Below are 21,850 nucleotides of genomic sequence, written 5' to 3'. Positions count from 1 at the left end.
CGTGGGTCGGGTAAGGGTTCATCAAGTCAAAGCCTTTTTTTTAGTATTAATCCAATTTTACATGATTTTCTTCAACCCAAATAACTCTTATTAAATAATGAACTCAACCCAAACCAATGATTGGGTTGGATTGGTTTGAGTTAATTGGGTCATTTATTTAAATTTTTGTTCTAAAAATAAGTAAAGTGTTATTATGCAAAAATGTTATTTAATTATTTAAGATTAATAACTCAATTTCAATTATATTATAAATTTTTTTTCCAAAGTGCTAAAAATTTATTTTGGAGAGTTAATGGGGAATAAGTCAACCAAAAAAATCATGAAATAAAATAAATATATATATAAATATATATAATTATATAATTATATTGTAAATAAATACATCATAATTTTTAAAATTAATAATAAGTTTGATTCATTCGAGTTGGAAGTTATTTTAAGTGAACCCATTAACCAACCGTAAAATTTTTTAACTCAAACCGTATAATTGAGTTTGATTAATCAAGTTTCTCGAATGATCGCATTTTTTAAACACTTCTATCAACTAGTTTAGACTAAACTCCTCAACTAAAATCTATATTTTGAATCTCCTGGATGTTGAACTTCCATCATCATTACTATGTTTTCATTTAACATCCCCCCACTAGAAATGTTAATGCTCCATTCAATTACCATCTGATTTTTTTAATTTTTGAAAATTAAGGTTGTAATACTACTTGAGTTCCTTTGTTTTTCGATCTATTTTTAACAAAGATTTCTAAAATCTAAATCAAGTTTTAAAAACTAAAGGAATAATCTTCAAAACTTGCTTTTTTTAATTATAGAATTCGATTAAAAATTACTATATATCTATGGAATAGATAAAAATTGCATTAAAGTAATTGAGAGTAAACAACCACAATCGACAAAAACCAAAAATCAAAAAATCAAATAGTTATCAATGACGTAGAATCTAAATCGAAAGCAAGTAATGTACCATCAACAAGACAGTGAAGATAATATTTGTGAGAGAGTTCTCCACCAGATCAATGCAAATAATTTTCTTTTTTTGTGTTCTTTTCCTTTTCTTTCAAGTCTCTTTTCCCACTAATTGATTGGGAACCAATAAGAAGCAATAAGCTTACAAAACCTACTAAATTTGCTCTAAAAAACTAAGAAATATGCTCCCAAGAGACTACTGATATAGATTGAGAATCCTAACAATTGCCAATGCAAATAATGTGAAGGATTGCTATATCATTACCATATTGGGATGCTAAGGCTTGTTTTCTACCACATTTTTCTACTCATCAAAAAAGTTAACCCGAGCTCAAGGTTGCCTACGGCATTGCATTGCTGCTCGACACGACATCGAGAAGCCAAACAAATTGCAAAACAGTGCACTTAAAGGTCTAAGGAGCGGTTGGCATACTCCTGAACCAATGCCCCAAAAAGTGTTGGCCTCTGAAGCAACTGAGAGGGCCTGTCAAATTCTCTTGCTTTCCCTGTTCAATGTGAATTAAAAGAAGGTATTAGTTATTTGGGGTAAATGGTTTAGAAATCTTGTCGAGTTAAGAGAAAACTTGCCTGCATCGATCACCAAAACTCGATCACAATCCATGACTGTGGGAATTCTGTGAGCAATGCTTATGATTGTGCACAATCCAAAATCCTCCCGGATGATATTTTGAATCAACGCATCGGTTTTCGAGTCAACTGATGCAGTTGCTTCATCCATGAACAAAAGCTTACTTCGCTTTAGCATGACCCTTCCTAGGCAGAGAAGCTGCCTCTGTCCCACACTCCAGTTTTCTCCATTATCAACAACTGTTGAGAAAATGGCAATGAATGATTAGTTGATAGATTTCTGAAGAGAGAATCCATCATTATAATTTCAAGAGAAGAGAAGTTGAGATTATGGGATAAACACCTGGAGAATCGAGTTTCTCGGGCTTTGAAGCCACGATCTCTTTTAGCTGGCACCGATCCAAGCTCTGAAAGAGTGATAATATTCAAGTATTGTCAACAAATATTAAAAAGATACTCATAATGTTGCAGCATCAGCACTTCAAATGTTTCAAATCTTTTACTCTAATGTGACGTGCTTAAATCATTGGACAAATCATAGAAGAAAACATGCAAACCTTCCATATCTCATCATCAGTATACTGGCCGGTTGGGTCGATATTGCTTCTCACCGTCCCCTCGAAAAGAACCGGTTCCTGAGGAATGATCCCGAGCCGAGATCTTAGATCATGAAGCCCCAGTGTGGCTATGTCAATGCCATCAATAATTATTTTTCCAGCTGCAGGTTCAACCAGTCTGAACAACACTTGGACTAGAGTTGATTTGCCACTCCCCGTTCGACCAACAACACCAATCTTTTCTCCTCCATAGATACTTAATGTAAGACCCTTAAGGACCAGAGGAGTGTTTGGCCGATATCGAACCTGTTGCTCAAGAAAAAAAAATGAACTTAATTTCAAACATATTGTTATAATAGGGATTAGATCAACGTTGTAACTTGTAACTAATAACATTACCACACCTAGAAAAACATGCAATGCAATATAAGGATGCAGAAAGAAAACATGATCCTATGAAGAAAATGATAGATAACTTAAGCGCTAACCTGCAAATCTTTGAGATCAACATTCCCACGGTATGGCCAATTCGAGGAAGGAAGAGTGTCTTTAATTCTCCATGCAGCTTCTGGTGGTATCACAGAAAATTGTTTCACCCTCTCAACCGAAACCATTTTGTTCTCGATGAAGCAGCTCATATATATGGCCCAGAACGTGACAGCATTCAAAGACAATCCATATGACAATGTCAAACCAACATTTTCTGCAATAAGTAACAATAGTTTAAGCAACAATCTGACAAATTCTTAAGGAACATGACAATATTTTTCCGCGAGGAAGAACCATTCATTTACCCGGCTTGATAATGGAGCTAGGTAGTAAGATCAAGAACATTGCTGAACTACAGAACACTATACTTCCAAGCAATTCCAAACGGAATCCCAACCATACATTGGATCCATAATTGTGGAAATCCATACGCAAATTATTGTTTACTCGTTTAATGTTTTCTTTGCCAAACTGATCTTGCTTCCTAAAAGAGCGAATGGTCATAACTCCTTGTATGCTTTCTGAGAAGTGATGAATCACAGGTGCTTTAGTTATTGAGTCAAGGCGTGTCAATTCACGAGATGTAGCAAGGTAGTATCCCTGTAAAATGAAATAGTATAGGAAATTAGAGCACAAAGGCGGTTTACATTCATGGCGTCAGTTGAACATATATATTCAAGGGTCATAATAAATTGCCTCATGATAAACGAACGTCCTTACCCGGTACCAAACGTTGAGATACAGAAGTGGAATCACAAGGAAAACTGTAGGCCACGCATACTGACATGTGATGATGAAGATACTGAGTACTGTAATGTACATTGCAGTAGCAATAGTAAAGAAGAAGGGAATAAACAAATCAATGTTTGTCTGATCATTTGAAGCCTACATGAAAAAATGGAGAAAATAAAGGTTAGGACTGGATAAGTAGAACTTGAATGTCATTCCTATTAAAGGTAAAACAGAAACTCGTTCAAAAGTATGCTTCATGGTGGGAAAACTTACTCGACTTAGTATTCTTCCAGATGGTGTGGTGTCGAAAAACGACATGGGGGCATGCAAGATACTAGTAAGAATTTGTGAAAAGAAAATTCGGGCTGTTTTAAGCCCTATAAGTGCAAAAGAAAACGATCTTGTAAACACCAACAAAACTGAAACGAGAGCAATTCCGGCGTACACAGAAAGGAACAATGTAGGATTGAAGGTCGCAGCACGGTCTGCTGAAGTTTCATATGCCAACCAGTAATCACCAGCCATCAAAGAACCTTGCCACACTAGGGAGAGCAACAAGGCCCATACAACTCCCCACCATCCATAAGCCTCAGTGCAATAAAGTTTATACACCTCCAAGCTAACACTACCAGTTTCCCTCTCCTCATCTTTGATGAGTTTTGATGAACCCTTTTCAGCCTGTGGTTGATCAACATGATTATTTTCGCCATTGGCTTCCCTATGGTGGGAAGGCGAACGAGGAGGTTTAGGAGAAGAAACTTCAAGCATGGGATTGCTGCTATCCACAATTTCCATGGAGGTCTCATGTGCTGCAACTAGCGCCCCAAATTCCATTCCACTCTCAACTAGTTCATTGTATTTTCCAGATTGCACAATTGTCCCATCTTTCATGACCTAGCATAAAAAAGAACCACCGAAATGTCATTAGAAACTACAGTACTGTCATAGATGTAATTGAGAAACCAAATAGACAGACTTCAAGCACTTACAAAGATCATATCAACATTGTGCAAGAAATCGACTTGATGAGTAACAAGTATCACGGTCTTGCCTTTGAGGGCTCCTCTTACACATTCCTGAAGATACAAAGTTAGTTATGAGATTGAAATTGTAGGGAGGAAAAAACGAAACGTTTGTATGGATTTCATAACCTATCACAGAGTTACTGTGTACAATTATGAGACCTTAACAAGCAGCAATCTTTAAAATATATAACATAAAGGAAACAAGAACATACAATAAAAGTCTTTTTTTTCACAAATTGCATAACATTGTCGCCGTTATGAAAGTGAAACAAAGTTGTATCCTTCTCTACGTGAATGAGTTCGAGCATATGAAACCAAGGAGCCAATAAAATAAAATATGTACCTTAAAAATTTCAGACCCAGTGTGAGCATCGACGGCACTAAATACATCATCAAGAAGATAGATATCACAGTCCTGATATACAGCTCGGGCAAGTTGTATCCTCTGCTTCTGCCCGCCACTGAGGTTAATGCCGCGCTCACCAATCTCAGTCTGATCTCCATACTCCATCATTTCCAAGTCTTTTTCTAAACAACAAATCCTGACAACTTTCCTGTATTTCTCTCTATCCATAGGCAACCCAAATAAGATATTCTCTTCGATGGTGCCATTTTGAATCCATGACGTTTGAGCAACATAAGCAGTTGTTCCACAAACATGAACCTGTTGTGGAAGTATGCAACATAAGAGATTAAGAATTAATCATTTATGTGTTTGCATATGTGCATATGTAAATTAGATAAATGATTTAATTATACCAATCATACATGGAAAAATAAACTTGGACTGCTAGCTTATCAAACAATTAAGCTCACACAGCTTCAAAACTCAATGAGAAGAAACTATACCTTTCCCGACAATTTATGCATCTCACCAAGAATCGAAGCCAGAATAGATGATTTCCCTGATCCCACGGTCCCAACCACAGCTGTAAGTTCTCCCTTGTTTATGTTCAAATTTATATCTTTCAAAACTACTTCTATATTTGCATTGTCATCCCAGCTAAATTGACCATTCTCAATTACCACAGCGACATTTCCATGACATCCCTCAGTCCTTTCAACTGAATCTTCAACCAACTCTTTGCTCAACATGAATTGATCCAACCTCCCGAGTGATACCATTGCTTGTGAAAGTGATATCATCGATTGAGGGAACGTTCGGATAGGCTCCTGCAACAATTTGAAGATAGTGGTCATTGTAAACACTGTCCCGGCATCAAGTTTGATGCCTAACAGCAGTGCAGCCCCAAAGGTGAGAGTTGATACTACTATTGGCGTACTCCACATGACTATAATGTTAGCAAACATTGAATACATGAATTTGGTTAGCCATCCAAATTCCAATTCTCGAAAAGCTTTAATTCTATCATTGAAGTGCTCCTCCCATGATTGAAACTTGATCACCCGCATGTAATTCAGCATCTCATTTGTTGCTTTCATTCGTAAATCACGATTCTTCATTACATTGAATTGGAACTTATTGTTCCGCCTAGAGCCAAGCACAACAAAGATAAGAACACCAATAAGTGCAATCAGTGTAACAAGCGTAGCAGGGCCTAGATAAGCACTGAGAAGTGTCAAACCAACACCAACTTGTAATGGCATTAACCATACAGCATGCAGTTGTAGCATCATATCAGAAAGCTGCTGGGTATCAACAGCCATGTAATTCACAATTTGTCCAACCCCATGATCCTGTCTAGATGATGATGATAGCCTCAAGCCCTTCTTGTACAAAGAAGTAATAAGTGTACAACGAATCAGCGTGCCAATCTTTTGAGAGTTAAAATTGAAGTGATGAGTAGTGAGAACTTCAAAAAATTTGGCAGCAAGAAGAATCAGTACAAGATAGTATCCTTCATTCGGGGAGCTTCTTTTTCCAGCAGTGAAATCTACAAAACGTTGAATAAGGACAGGACCCACATACATGACACAAGTACGCACGATAGCAAGGAAGGCAGTAAAGGCAATTTCCTTCCAAAAGCAGCGGACCAATGCCGTTCGAACTGGGTGAGTGGACTTCTCATGAGGTTTAGGCCACTTTGATTCAAAGAGGGCTGACATTTCCTCAGCTCTATGTTGAGGTGCAAGAGTTGGAACTTCTTCTAATTGGAGAGGGGCTTTGTAACCTTTATCTAACAAGGGATTCATCCACAGCCAAAAGGCCTTCGATACAAAGGATGCTGAAGCAAATAAAGACACATTTGATTTACTTGAAACCAATTCAATTAAGTCACTTTGTCCATCAAATTCTTCCTTGGCTGCTATAGCCACCATAACCCCTGTTGATCCTTTTATGGCAACAAAAAGAAGAACTACTGATAATGGAAATGAGGCTATGGAAATTATATCATCCAAAGTCAAATTGAGTTCATCAGTTGCTCCGGTAGAGGCCAATCGCATTATTGCTGATGCCATAAACAATGAAATTATTATGAAATTTATAACCCAGTAAACTCGAAGTGTAAGTGGATGCTTAGCAGCTTCAAATCTTTTTTCATGAATTATCAAGATTGCAATAACTGCATAAGTCAATGCTTGAACCAACCAGAATGCCCCATTCACAATCCTCCATGAAGATTGAACACTTGATGACAATGTCAAGATACTTATGACAAGGTAGCAGATGGTTAACATGCCAGAAACAATTAGAGAGAGTTTGAACAAGATGGTGGTCGTTATAAGAGTTTTATTGCTACCTATGAGAGGTTTGCTTATGTCAGAGTTCATCCGATCACCTGACCTGAATCGAGAAAACAACTTTTGCAATGCAAAAGCTAAGAGTGCAACCAAGAACAGGATATCAATAGATGATAGCAAAACTCTTTGAGGGCAAGGTGAAAGGAAAATGAACCGTGACCATTGGAATATAGCTCCAAGAGCATGGTCCGCCGAGGATTGAATCATGGAGCAAGAAGGTGAACTCAACCAATTAGAGGTAAAAGCCATGGCTAAAAATTCTAAAGCACAACACTAAATGATCATCCTCTAGTTGGAAACCTTCCAGTTATTCCTCTACATTCCCTGAGAAGTGAAAAGAAAACAAAAGTAAAAGTCAGTTCATAATGCCAACCAACCCTTGCTTTGATACTTCAACATGATACAAAGACTTCTAAAGCAATGAACGGGGGAGGAAAAAAATTGATTACAGAACCAAACAGCACCAGAAACAATAGAGCTTAGAAAAAGAAAAGTTGTCATCTAACTATGTGATGAGAAAAAAGTAGAACAACCAAGAGAAAGCCACGTTAAGAGCAAAAAGAAGGTCAGTTCCCACATGGTATCAGAGTTTTTCTTTTCAAAAGATACCCTTTTTTATTTAAAACTGACAAAATCTTCTAACAATGAATAAAGGTTAAAAACATCATTCTAATAACAAAGCAGGATTTAAAGGTTGAGATACCAAGAGGACCCAAAGAAGCACTCTGAAAGGAAGGAAATAGAAAAAGATTAACATCTTTTATCAATAAAATATTTCAGAAATAAATTTTTTAAAAGAACAAAAAACAATATTAATATTCTTAAAAGAAACCATATTTAAAGTTTGATGTTGGATATCACCAAAGAGGAAACAGTAGTTCCTTTTGAAAATGCACTAAATATAAGCATAAAACATTAAACTACACGTTAATCCAGAAGATTCCGAGTTGGGTTAGTAGCTCTTGCTCCTCCAATGATGCCCAAAAAATTATTAAATGACAAAGTAGAGTCGATAACAAATACTTGATCTGGAATCTGAAAAGAGGGAAAAGAATGGCGATAAAAACACAGCAAAGTGCGGCATACCCAAGAAAAGATTCACCAAGACCATATCAAAAGGACAAAAGATAAAAGGATAAAGAAAAAGACAGGTCCATTTTGCCTTACAGTGATAGTAAAACAAGGCCAGGGAGAGAAAGATTGTAGCTCTTTTACACAAAAAGGGAGTAAAAGCAGAGCCAGAAAGTGAAAAAGGGCAGACAAAACAATGCATAAATTTATGGATATAAAACAAGACGAAAGTAGATGTGGAACACACAAAAAAGGGGGAAACAAGTAAGCAAAAAGCAAAATTAGAACAAAAATCCATTGAAGGAATGGCTCTATAAACCATATGTTCCAAGCAAAACCCAATTGAACAAAAAGTAAATTTTGTCGTAATAACACACGTCTATATCTAATTTTTGGCACTCAAAACAAAACGGCATTACAAGAAAAGCTGAAGTTTTTCTTTAAAAACAGAGGCTCTAAGCAAAACCCATTTGAACAATAAACGAATTTAGGACAAAACCTGAACAAGAAGAAGAATCCATTAGAAGGAATTGTTGTATAAACAGAGGTTTGAAACTAAACCCAGATGAACAAAAGGGTAAATGCATCGTTAAAACTCATCTACAGCTCATAAACAAAAATAAAAATGGGATTTTTAGGGAAAAACCTGAACATAAATCCATTGAAAGAAATGATGGGTTTTCTTTAAAACAGAGGTTCAGAGCAAAACCCTGATGAAGAAGCAGCAAATATGTGGCTAAAGCTTGTCCACACCCACTCTTTGAAGTCCATTAAAATGGGAATTTAAAGGGAGAGAGAGAGAGAAGGCAAGGGCCTGTCAATTTTTTTTTTTTTTTTTTTTTTTTTTGACGGGGAATTTGGCTGGTTTGATTCATGTGAGACATTGATGGTTGAAAAGGATTCATGGGTAAATCTCCCCAAGTCTCCAACTTTAAAATTTACAATTTTATTACAACTTTCAATTATCTCTGGTAAATAAAAAAAATCCAACAAAATTTCAATTCATTATTTGCCATAAACATTTAAGAAGAGTGAGGACACAAAATAAGTCAATTAATGACACTTCAAAATGTAGATAGGAGGCATAGATATTGTGGAATTATACTGTTAAAATTTAAGTGCTTCTCGTTATATTTGAAAATAATTCTATTTTACCATTTCAATTTTGTATATTGATTTGCTACATACTTGGGGATCATTTGGTTTATCAACTTAAAAATTAGTGTAAACACTCAACTTCAATATAATAAACAATTTTTTAGTTGCTCATTTTCTTCTTCTTCTTTTTTTTTTTTTTTTACTTTTTCATATTTATAGATGAACTTCAACTTCTTCTATATTTAAACTTCTCACCTTCTTTGAGTTATTTTATAATCTTCTATTGATATACTTTTCACAATTATCGAAAAAATTTATCTTACATATCTACATCCTAAATACAAATTTACTAATTCTAACATATTAATACTACTTCACTCAATGGGCCAAACTCTCCTTACCTAACACCCTAACAATTATTTAAAGGACATCTTTTATGCATGCTAGATTTTTGTTGATTAGTTTAATACTTACTTAACAAATTAACAAATTTTTATTGACCATGTTGCTAACATATTTTGAACACCACATTTAAATCATGCACAAGTGTCATGGAAGTAATAAGCTAAAAATAATAATTTTTAAAAAAATCAAAAGAGGCGCAATAAAAAATTCAAAACAATTTTATTATAAAACAAAGGTAAACGTGTAATGTAGATAACTACATACGATGTACTAGATAATAATAAATAAATAAATAAATAAAACAAAGGGTAAGTATAAAGGACGGTATGAGTTAAAATTCCTTCAAATTTTATGGTTTTATTTTAAAGGTTAAAATATTATTTTTGATCCCTATGTGGCTGGCTAAGAAGTTTGTGTAAATCTTACACCTAAAAAATATTAATTTCCTGACTTATTTAACTCCTAACAATCCCTCAAACTTAACAACTTTCTAGACTAAACAATTTTACTCGTTTTCCAAACCGACCCTTCAACCTTCCTATTTTCGATTGTAGAAATATATAAACATTATCTATTTCCATAAAGGAACATTTTTTTTACAATTGTGTTAAATGATAAAACTGTTAAAAATATTTTCAAATATAACAAAATGTTACCATCTATCAGCGATAGATCGCGATACTGATAGATATCTATTGCAGTTTATCACGGTTTATCGTGGTCTATCACTAATAGATTGTAAAATTTTTCTATATTTATAAATAAATTGACTAATTTTTCTTTATTTGAAAACACCCCAAATTTATTTTCATTTTCTTTCAAATTAAATAAAAAATTAAAATAATAATAAACTACTAAAGTTAAGATTTACTATAATAGAAGAACTAGGATGAAATTAACAAAACCAAAATTTTCACTCCTATTTTTAACTCTATATAAAGTTTCCATCAATTTGGAGATTTGTGTTTATTCATAGTCAAACTTTAAAAAAAGTTAACAGATTTTTAAAATATTGAATGTACATTCACGTCTCTTGACTTATATATTTGAAGTGTTAACCACAAAAATTAAAATATAAGGTTTAGTTACACAATATTTTTTTTTTTATCTTCTAAAACATTAATTTTATGATTATAATTTTAAATGATAAAGTTGTTAAAAATATTTTTAAATATAGTAATATGTCAATAAGAATTACGTCATGCAATTTGCTACATGGTGAGATTCCTCTACCACTCTATAAATGGAGGCTTAAAAAGTGTCTTCACATCATCAAATTCAAATAAAAAAATTTGAGTACTAGTATGTATGGCTATGGATGCAGCAAACAGGCTTCCTGCAATTGCAACCGAAATGAGGCATTTGCAAAATAAGATTCAAGAGCGCTCGACAAGACCCAACCAGATGATGTTTGTTGTTTGGTAGTGAAAGGACTCAACTTACTAGTTCTTTTTATGAGGCACAAATGGGAAAATTTATCCTCAAAGCAGAAGAAGTACTAAAACGCAGTCTATCCGTATCTAACACTGATAGATATTTATCGTTCTCTATCACTTATAAGTTGACTCATTTTAGTATGTCTGAAAATAATCCTAATTTTTAACATTTTAAATATTTTTTAGATCTACAAAATATAAAATTAACTTTTATATATTTATAATAATTTAGAAGTAAAAGTGGTATTTAAAAACTTACTTTTCAAAAACTAAAAAAAAAAATAAATAATTACTAAATGAAATATAAAGATTTATTAGTCACAATTTTTAAAACTTAAAAACTAAACTTATAATTAAACTTACATGTAAATGTAATTTTAAATATATTGATATATGATATCTACATTAAATAATACTAATTACAAATTACAAGATTAAAAAATACAAAATTATTATAAACCTTAATATGAAGATTTAGAAATATGAAATATTTGTTGCATTGTAATAAAAAAATGGAAATTAAAAACTAATATATAAATAGATATATTGATAAATTTAAGCCATCTAAATTGAAGCAAAAAAAAAAAAAAAAAAAAAAAAAAAAAAAAAAAAAAAGTGGGCAAATCGGACTTGATCTCTTAACCGCTAGCTATAGGCAGACTGTCTTTAATTTGTCTTTGAAGAGAGCGAAAAGGACATATTTAAAACTCTACAATTTTTATATATATATATAATGGAAAATAATATAAGTACATATGTAAAACGTCACCATCGAGGAATAAATACCCTTGGCCTCTCAATAGATCCATCCTTATCTTTTCTTTATTTTTTTTTATTTAAAAAATATTATTAAATAATAAAGACGTAATAGAGTAATTAAATAATTATTGATTGAAAATTTGAATATTAACGGATGCTGATTATTTATCTAGTTTCAAGGTAAATCTGAAGTAATTTAAAAAGATATATTTTTTTACCTGTTTAGCTAACCTCAAGAGTAAAAGTGGTCCAAAAAAAGTACATTTTTATTTGTAGAAAAACTTTCAAAACATATATGCTTTAATAGATGTAATTATAATATTTTACAGATATAAGTAAATTTTCTAGTTTGGCACGTCAATTTATAGACCTTAACAACTTTGTTTGTCTGATAATGCCCCTTTAAATACAAAACTTTGAGAACAATCATGATAACAACTCTCAAATAATGGAGAACATTGGTTAATGAGCTCAATAATATATATATATATATTGGAAATTTGAGCTCAATCATTTTTATTATATTTACCATCTTTGAGTGTAATTTCATATTATTTGATCTAAGAAGAAAAGAATGCTAAAATAAGAAAGGTATTAAATAATAAAGGTGTGTTGCTTAAGTAAATAACAGTTGTAATTTGATTGTATTTTTACTTTAGTTCATTTTGATATATTTACTCCCAGAATGTATTATAAATTTTTTTATTTATTTGATCATTTTACCTTCAAAAGGTTATTTCAATATTTTTGTTTCCCTTTTGAAATGTCAATTTCGATTTATCCTTTTAAGTAATTAATTTCGATCCATATATATGTACAAAAAAAACTCACAACTATTCTAATCTACATTAATAATATTTCAACAAAAAAAAAATTGTTCGACATAAGACTACATTTCAAGAAATAAAATACAAGTTGAAAATTATATTTTTATATGAAAAATAACACGTTTTAAAAATTCAACAACTAAAACTAACAAATTCTTTTTTTTTTACAACAACTGCGAGATAAGGAATCAAACCTTCAACTTCTAAACAGTAAGGTTATACCAATTATCGTACAAATACTTTTAAGAGGCCAAAACGAGCCTAACTCAACTGGCATAATACTAGAACTGTTAGCTTTAAAGTCAAGGCCAATACTAAAATTGTTGTATCAAATGTTTGATTCTCCCATCTTATCAAGTACCAATACTAAAATTGAACAAACTTATAAGGACCAAAATAGTATTTTTATTTTTATTTTCTTTCAAAACGTTTCTTTAAAAGTTGGTAATGTTATATTAGACATTTAATTAGTATATTTTAATGCTTAAATCAACTAATTAAAAGTAACTTGTCGAATTTCTATAAAATTCATAAAAATAAAAATAAAAAAATATATATCTAGCTATTATTTTTTTTTCAAAAGGCATCTTAATAACCCAGCAACCCATTTAAAAATTAATATGCAAAATAGGCATTGAAAATCTTTGAATCTAAAAGAAATTAAACAAAATTAAAATCAAACAACATGAACTAAATATTTCTTAAAAAAAACAAAAAACAACTCAAACATTATGATTAAATTATACATATTTTTCTTAGTTAAAAAGTTCTTGAAGTGGAAATCTAATGGTAAAAAAAAGGTCATGGATGTATTATCCACTAAACTATGTGTTTGAATTGAGAACAAAAACACATGTAACCCCTGAATAAAAGATTATTTAAACTACTCTGTCCTTCAATATTAAAGAAAGGAAGAAAAAAGAATAAAAAAAAAAAGGAAGAGAGAGAGAGAGAAAAAAAGTACCTGAAAAATGAAAATTATAGAGAGGAACCATTAATGGAGGAATTATGATGCAGAAGAAAGAAGAGTTTAAAAAGGAAAGAGAGAAGAAGAAGAAAGTGGATGGGATTTTTCTTTCTTTGAAATTGGAGAATATTTTGGACTCTTATTCTTAAGTTCGTATTGTTTTTTTTTTTATTATTATTTTATTTGTATCTTTTGTTTGGGAGACAAGAAATGTTTAGGCGATGAATGGCGTGGCCGATGTGGTTGATAGAATGAGTGGCTCACAGCCGCCTATCGAGTCTTCATTAATTACTATTTTTTAAAAGAAAAATTAAGAGAAATATCATTTAGCATAAGATTGCACATTTTTACTTTGGCTTATTTGACAATTTTATGGGCTGGTTGCACCACAAATAACAATTACGTCGGAAATAATAAAAGATGTAGCATAAAAATAAATATATTAAAGATATGACCCAAAATTACCGTTAGACATCACTGGTAGCAATTATAGGTGATAGTCGTATTGGCAAATGACTAAAAAGCTACACGCAGTCCAAGATTGTGTGCTTCTTCTTTCGATTTCTTAAACTGAAAGCTATCAACTGATAGTAATGATCAGTGATAGTCATGGATAGCTACTATAAGTTGCTATCAACGGTAGTTTTCAATTTGAGAAATATTAATACAACATTGAAATAGTAACACTTGACAAATTAGCTTTCTATTTGCTATAGTTATCATTGGCCATCATTGATACGCTTTCTTCAATTGGAATCAAACTTGAAATATTGACATTTAAGGCTATCAGTGGCTATCAATGATAGACTTTTATAAATAGGTATCAACTATGAAAGGAAATTACCAACTTTCAAAGAGATGAACATTTAAAGCTGTAAATGATAGAAGTCTACTAATGAGAAGTTTATATGTGACTACCATTGATGTCTACATAAGTCATATCACCAATATCATTAATAATTCATTTAATTAATGTATACTTAAGTTATATCATTGATATACAAAATATCACTAATAGCTTTAATTAGTGAATATCACTAATAACCTCTATCAGTGGTTATCAATGATAGACTTTTATCAAATGAAATTGACTTTTTATATAATTGATATCATCGATATATGAATATTACCTAAGTTATGTCACTGATATCACTTATATTGTGATTATCAGTGATAGCTTCTATCATTGATAACATGTCATCAGAGATAACTTATGTCATTTTTTTACCATAAAATAACATGCTCTGTCATTGATGGCTTCTATCACTAATAATATGCCATTAATGATGACTTTTAAGAATCTCACTTACATTTTAGTTCAAGATTCAACTTTATTAATTAATTAAAATTCATTATGTTGGCTATCAATGATAGTATTTTATAAATGGCTATTAACTGTGAAAGAAAACCATAAAAAAATAAGCTATCAATGATTAAAAAAAAAATATTAGTGGCTATTTAATAAATAACCTGGTTGATTCTCAATTTTTGAGAAATAAATGTTTAATAACTATTATCTTTTCCTATTTCAAACTTTTAAGTGTTTCAAATGGGGTGCAAATTTGAGGACTCAAAAAAGTAGTTTCTTTCAAATTCGTTTTCATTTGCTATTTATATTTAACATTTTGTTATAATAATCAAACTTGATGATTGGGTTGTCGGTGTTAAGTCACTTATGAATTAGACGCTTTCAAGTCTTGTGTTTGAAACTCAGTCTCATGGGAAGATGAGGGAGAGGGGGAAGTGTTTGGATAGATGGAAACAAAAGCCGGAGAAATGAAAGAAAATAAAAAAAATAAAAAAATCGAGAAATGAAAGAAAAAAGAAAAAATTTCACAGATAGAAAATAAAAAAAAAAAAAAAAAGGAAGAGAAGGCATGCAACAAAACAAATTAGGGGAAAATTGAAAACTAGAAGAAATTCAAAAGTTGACCGATCAACACTTCCATATTTGCAAATATTTTAAAGATGTGCTATATTTTTAGATTTTTTCCTTTATTTGGCTGTTTATTACACATATCCTATTAATTTATACTAAATTTTGGGTGTTATATCAATTTAAATCCTAATCTAATAATTCTATCAATTTAAATCCTGAAATTTGAGATTGTATCCATTTAAACTCCAAACTAATAATTATATCATTTTAAATCTTGAATTTTTATAATTTTATAAATTTAAATCCTGAATTTTTATAAATGTATCAATTTAAGCCCTCCATTATGTTTTATTTGGATAGTTTAGGGTTTAAATTGATATATTTGTGAAAATTCATGTTTAAATTGATACAATTATTAGTTTGGAGTTTAAATTGTACAATTCTCGAAGTTCAGGGTTTAAATTGATGCAATTATTAATTTAGGATTTAAATTGATACAACTCCATAGTTTAGGAGTATAAATTGATATTTGTCCTGATATTTTTCTCTTTTTGATCTCTATTTTATTGGGTTTTTTTTTTCCCCTTTGAGGCAAACATAAACCATGAGAAAACTTACAACCCAACCTTATTACCACGAATGATGAAAGAATATTATTACAAAAGTATTATTCTAACTATAGAAAAACCTTCCAATGATGTCAAAGTTGCAATAGCATGGATAACTTTATTTTATTCTCAATCAATATAACAAAAGCATGGCAATATTAAAAAATTTGCCCACAAAAACAATTTCAACATGGGTTGAAATTACAAATTTAGGCCTTTTCCCTTGATTGATTTTATTTTTTGAACTACCTATAATCAAATTCCTTATTAAGAATAGAAGACACCCAATCAAAGTAAATAAAGTTACAATAGATCTCTCTAACAACCTCCTCAAAAGGTTGGAGCCCTAGATCAAAAAGAATAATTGCATCTCACCTCCTAGAGTGGGCGAAAAAACTATAGGCACATTTAGAACATAAATAATGAATAACGCCCAAGCTTTATATGTGATCTCCCAACCATAATCTTTCACAAGTCAATTGATGGCTCCTCGAGAGCACAAATGATGTCTATCGAGACTAACTCTACCTAAAAAATAGAAGATGAAAGTTAGGAGGTACAGATAAACGATTTTCGTCTATATACTAATAGTATAAGGACATTTTTTTTAACATTTTCCTTTCATATTCCAACATTGTAAAATATTAAAAGTTTAGAGATATTTTTTGAACAAAGTACATACTAATAGTTTTCATTCAAAATTATGGTAAGAGTATTTTTTAACTTTTCTCTATTAAGTTTAAAAGTATTATTAAAACTTTTGATACTTTAAATATATTTTTGAACCAACTACGGCAAATTTCATGTGGTACGAAGTTCTTGAGATGTATTTTCTATAATTTAGTCTTAAAACTACTATTATATATGCATCGTCCACATTGACAAATTTGCTTAGTTTCGACTGACGTCTTTAAATGATAATATGGCATATCGATAAGGCTAACAAATATATTATAAGTTGTTCAAAAGAGTAGATGTAGATAATTATTTGGTTTAAAAATATACTTTAGTGGGTTGTTTGGGGTGCTGAGATGAGATATAATATCTAGAGTTCATATGTCCGTGGGTTTATATATTTGTGTTTCGGATGTTTGGGTGTTGAGTTGAGTTCATATGTCAGGGTTATCTAGCGCAACTTTTCTTAAGAGGCCTAACACAAATAATCTATTGTTAGGTGATTATTTTTGTTTAATTTTTTTATTCAATAATTCTACGTATATATTTTTTTAATCAAGTATGAAATACACCTTGTTTTATTGTTTGTTTTAAATTACACACATATTATTGGGAGTTTTGGGAAATGGGTTTTACGGTTTATTTTTGTATCATGCCTTTAATTTTTTTAAGCAATCATTTTACAAATTTGGAATTGTTGCTTTGATAAGGGAAAGTAATAATTGATAAGAAACTTTGAAAGGTATATTTGATACAACAATAATAGATATTTGAATTTTTTAGAAATGAACTAGAATATATTTGATAAGTTTATGAACAAGACAATTTTGACAAGATAACGTCCTATATACTGAATAATATATGCGATGTTTTAAAATAATATAAAAATACATGATTAATGTAGTAGAATTTTTTTAAACCTCTTATTCAAAACTGAGGGACTAAATTAGTCAAATTCAAACTTAAGGACCAAACACACCTATTCCTAAAAGCTTAAGGACTAAAAAAGTATTTGTCTCTTATATTTTTCAGTATATTTGTAAACACACACAAAAAAAAAAAACCATGTTATATGTGATATATAATTACATTTTTCAGTACATTATTAATATATTCGACATATACTTGAACTCTCAATAGAGAGGTGATTGATTTTCAGCTAGAAATATGGAAAAAAAACAAACGAAATCTCCTAAAAATGAATAAAACATTAATTTGAAATGTCCTACATTAAATAAATATCAACTAAAATCAATAAATAACTAAATAAAATCAAAATTGAAAATGACATTAATAAGAAAAGAATTAAATATTTCGAAATTTAATTAATCAGAAATAATTTAATTAATGATATTTTAAAAATTAAAAATTTATATAATCAATAGTAAATTTGAAAATGATATATATGTTATATTTTAAAATATTACCAAATTAAGAGATGAGAGAGAATCTATAAAAGGATTAAAAATGTCGCAAAATATTGTTGTTGAAATTTGGTTATGAAATATTACTAAAATTCGACATTTGTTAAATATTAGTTTTATTGTAGCTTATATTCTCAAATCTTTCAATTTAATAAGTATTATTTGGGTTGAAGAATCTTGTATACATAATCTAACCCAATCCACGAACACCCCTATCTAGATTATATATTAGGTTTTTAATAAAACTAAGATCACTTGCAATTCTATCTTTTGATCATTTACTAAATCTAATTCTTTAGCTTTTAAATAGTTTCTTTTACTTCATGTAACTTTTTTTTTTTTTTTTGAAAGAATTACATTATGTAATCATCATCAAATGGAAATAGTAAATTCTGTCCCTTTAAATATCACCAGCCCATCAGAAATTTAATAGTTTCATTTTAATAAATAGAAAAAGAAAGTTGAATTTTTAAAATACTCTTTTACATTTCTTTTGAACAATTAGTTTTAGCTATTTAAAAAGAAAATAAGAATTTATTAAGTTTTAAAGACAAAGGACATGTTTTCTCGTTCAAATATATCTCCATTATTAGATTATGTTGTTTCGTATTCATGATGTTAGTTACACTCATATAAGATGATACACCATTTCTACGTGTAACCACTCCTACTCGAAAATAGTTACAATGAAGCAATGATTTAACTTTTCATTTAAACATAGCTTCATTATTAGATTGTGATGTTTCATATCTATAATATAGATCACACACCCATATACGAAAGAGTAGACTATTTCGTCATGTAACACTTTGACCTGACTGGAGCAAAAGACTTGATCATCGGTTCAAACATAACTCCACTACTATATGTATCGTGTAACGTTTCATATTTATAATCTAAGTCATACCATATATATACAATTTATAAATAGTATTAGATAATAACTCAACTTTCATTTTTAGGAAAATCACATTAAATTCCTAATTATGTCACATTAGGTTACATACCAACTAATCTATACACAATATTAAAAAAAAAAAGAAAAAAAGAAAAGAAAAATCATTCAACACAATCAATATTTCACATTAAATTCTTAATTAAAATGGAAGATAAATTCAAACATATTTTTCAATGGTTTAAGAATAATTCCTTAAAACTATCAATCATGAGTGGATATTTCATGTGTATTATTGGTTGGTGGGATGTTAAAATCAAAGGGGGAAATAGACAAGATGGAAAAGAAGAAATATGGTCCTCCAAAACCAAACTTGCAAAATATTTCCATTTGAATATTAATCACTTTGAAACTTTTTATTAGGGGGTCCCTAAAAATACTTATGAAGTAAACTTTTTATTTTGAAAGTATGTAAAGCCTAATATGAGATGTACTTGCCTTCTTCTTTTACAAACAAAGGAAGGTGATAAAATAGCTTTTTGCTTTTGATGTAAATGCTATATGGATAAAGTGTAATGTGTTTACATTTGCAATTTGGACTTTTAAATTAATATGAATGAATTATGGATAACTTTCTAAAGACTATGTTTTTGAAGGAAACAAATGTGGAAAAACAGCATTTATGATATTTGTTTCTTCACAACATTCTAAAAAAATGAACTTTTTAACATGTTTAAATTCACTTTTTGAAATTTCACAATCAAACAAAATATAAATATTTTGAAAATATTCAATTAGGTAAGGGTTGTTTTTAAATAAGAAAATATATCAACTTATTTATAAATATAGCAAAATATCATTATTGTATATCAATGATAGACTATAATAAAAGTTTATCGTAGTCTACCCCTCAGTGATAGAAGTTTATTGTTATCTATCGTGGTCTATCACTGATAGACAATGACATTTTGTTATACTTGAAAATATTTTCAACAATTTTACCATTTAAAATAATTACTCATTAGGTAAACATATATATTTTTCATTCTTCCATAAATCATGCATGCTAAATTTGTTTTTGGTATATATTTGAATCCCAATTAGGGTTTAGCTCATAATTAAAGAATCAAGAATGTGTTTGGTTTAACTTTTCAAGTATTTAATTTTGAAAAAAAAAAAAAGTCAGTTGAAAAATTTGGAGTGCTTTGGCAACCATTAAAAATAGTTTTTGAGAAAAAAAAAAGTGCATGAAATAAGTTGATTTGAGAGAAACACTTGAAATTAACTTTAGAAAAATGATTTTCTAGTGTTTGATGGTTAATCTCTCCCTAATTTATATAAATACATAAAATTACTAAAATACTTTCACTAGTCCCACCAACAAACGACTCTGGTGACCACCATCAGCAATCAACTTTGACGGCCATCACTGACGACAATCCCAATGGCCAATTCTGACAACCCCTTTAGTAACAAACTACAACAACAACCACCTTTAAAGGCTAGTTCTAGTGAACAATTGCATCAATCATCTTCAACGACCAACTCCGAACAACTAAATCTAATGACTAACTAGATCAATCATATGTTGAAAAAAACTCGACCAATAAAAATGTTTCTAAATTATTAGTTCATAGTGTTCGATAGTCATTCTTTACACTAATTTGACATTACTAAGATTTAGTATATAGCGAATCAGATAAACTAATATATAAAAACACTTCTGAAAAAGTGTAACCAAACACATGACTACATGAATGTTTTTATTTAAGCCTTCAATTTTAAAAGTATTTAACAGAAAATATTTTTTAAAAAACATTTTTCTCGTAGTCAACCTAAACAAGAACCTCTAAAGAACAAATATGGGATGAAAAAAATGGCATAACAAACTTGAAAAAAGAAAGAAATAACTCTATTTATTAGGAAAATAAGAAAATAGTAAAGTGGGTAATGGATTACAAATCAAACGGAATTGAGACTTAAAATAATCAAATAAGGAAAATTGAAACTCTTTTAGATAAAATCGTAAAAGGAGGTGAAGATAATTTAAAAGATAATTTTTCTTTCTTTTCATGGTTATTTCTAACTTTTTTCTTTTGTTGTACTCCATTTAATGGTACATTATTTGCATACTAATATATATGGAGCATTTATTCATCAATAATGTTAGCTAGTAAGAAACAGGAATGATAAAAAGTAATACATTAATACCAGTTTCAAATTTTGAATTTAAATTTAAAGTTTTTAAATTGCAATAAAACATGTTTTCTTAAATAGTGAAAATAAAGAATTTGTTTTTGTTTACTATTGATCTGAAATAAAGCTTATTTAACACACTACAAAAGTTGTTATGCACAATGTTACAATAATTCCAAGAACTTCAAAGATAAATACAAAACAATAAACCATGAACATAACATAGAGTTTTGTAACCCAATTCAATACAATACCACTTACGTCTGGGAGGTAGTGTGTTCAGAAAAGATAATTCCACTAATATAAAATGAAACAATTACAATACTTATCTGTAAATGAACAACAATTACAATGACACAATAATAGTTTAACTTCATGAATGGTCACTTAGGCTCCCTTTAAATGTGAGGCTCCCTCTCAATGAACTGAATGCAATGCAATTATTCATGAAATGGTTGTTGCATCTTATTCTCCTCAACAAAATGGTATTGTTGAATGTAGAAATTGAACGCTGAAAAAAATTGATGAATGTTATGCT

The 21,850-nt window shown here is 30.1% G+C and overlaps 1 protein-coding gene across 4 annotated transcripts; it reads right to left on the bottom strand.

Moving 5' to 3' along the window:
* Nucleotides 1-990: 990 nt before the first annotated feature.
* LOC120090948 (ABC transporter C family member 14-like) lies at nucleotides 991-13,897 on the bottom strand. 4 transcript variants are annotated; one of them, XM_039048661.2, is made up of 12 exons: nucleotides 13,633-13,897; nucleotides 5,219-7,396; nucleotides 4,713-5,033; nucleotides 4,334-4,420; nucleotides 3,618-4,238; nucleotides 3,333-3,497; nucleotides 2,918-3,212; nucleotides 2,612-2,826; nucleotides 2,124-2,429; nucleotides 1,910-1,973; nucleotides 1,567-1,806; nucleotides 991-1,484 (listed from the first exon to the last, which is right to left on the bottom strand). In XM_039048661.2, the coding sequence occupies exons 2-12, from the start codon at nucleotides 7,319-7,321 to the stop codon at nucleotides 1,384-1,386; spliced, it is 4,518 nt and encodes a 1,505-aa protein (XP_038904589.2). In that variant the 5' UTR covers nucleotides 7,322-7,396; nucleotides 13,633-13,897; the 3' UTR covers nucleotides 991-1,383. The 4 variants fall into 4 exon arrangements, with proteins under 4 accessions (XP_038904589.2, XP_038904590.2, XP_090162948.1 ...); XM_039048662.2 differs by lacking the exon at nucleotides 13,633-13,897 and adding an exon at nucleotides 8,790-9,062; XM_090306822.1 differs by lacking the exon at nucleotides 13,633-13,897 and adding an exon at nucleotides 8,643-8,803.
* Nucleotides 13,898-21,850: the final 7,953 nt, after the last annotated feature.

This window comes from Benincasa hispida, chromosome 11 (genome assembly GCF_027475165.1).
Source record: "Benincasa hispida cultivar pf3 chromosome 11, pf3_genome.v1.1, whole genome shotgun sequence".
NCBI classification, from domain to species: Eukaryota; Viridiplantae; Streptophyta; class Magnoliopsida; order Cucurbitales; family Cucurbitaceae; genus Benincasa; species Benincasa hispida.
This window is presented reverse-complemented; position numbering and strand designations above follow the sequence as displayed.

Excerpts from the sequence above, each read along its gene's own strand:
- LOC120090948 (XM_039048661.2), bottom strand. The coding sequence starts at position 7,321 with ATGGCTTTTACCTCTAATTGGTTGAGTTCACCTTCTTGCTCCATGATT. Across the intron at positions 3,213-3,332 it reads ATCTCAACGTTTGGTACCGG|GGATACTACCTTGCTACATC; the intron begins GTAAGGACGTTC and ends TTCATTTTACAG. Across the intron at positions 1,807-1,909 it reads CGAGAAACTCGATTCTCCAG|TTGTTGATAATGGAGAAAAC; the intron begins GTGTTTATCCCA and ends TTTTCTCAACAG.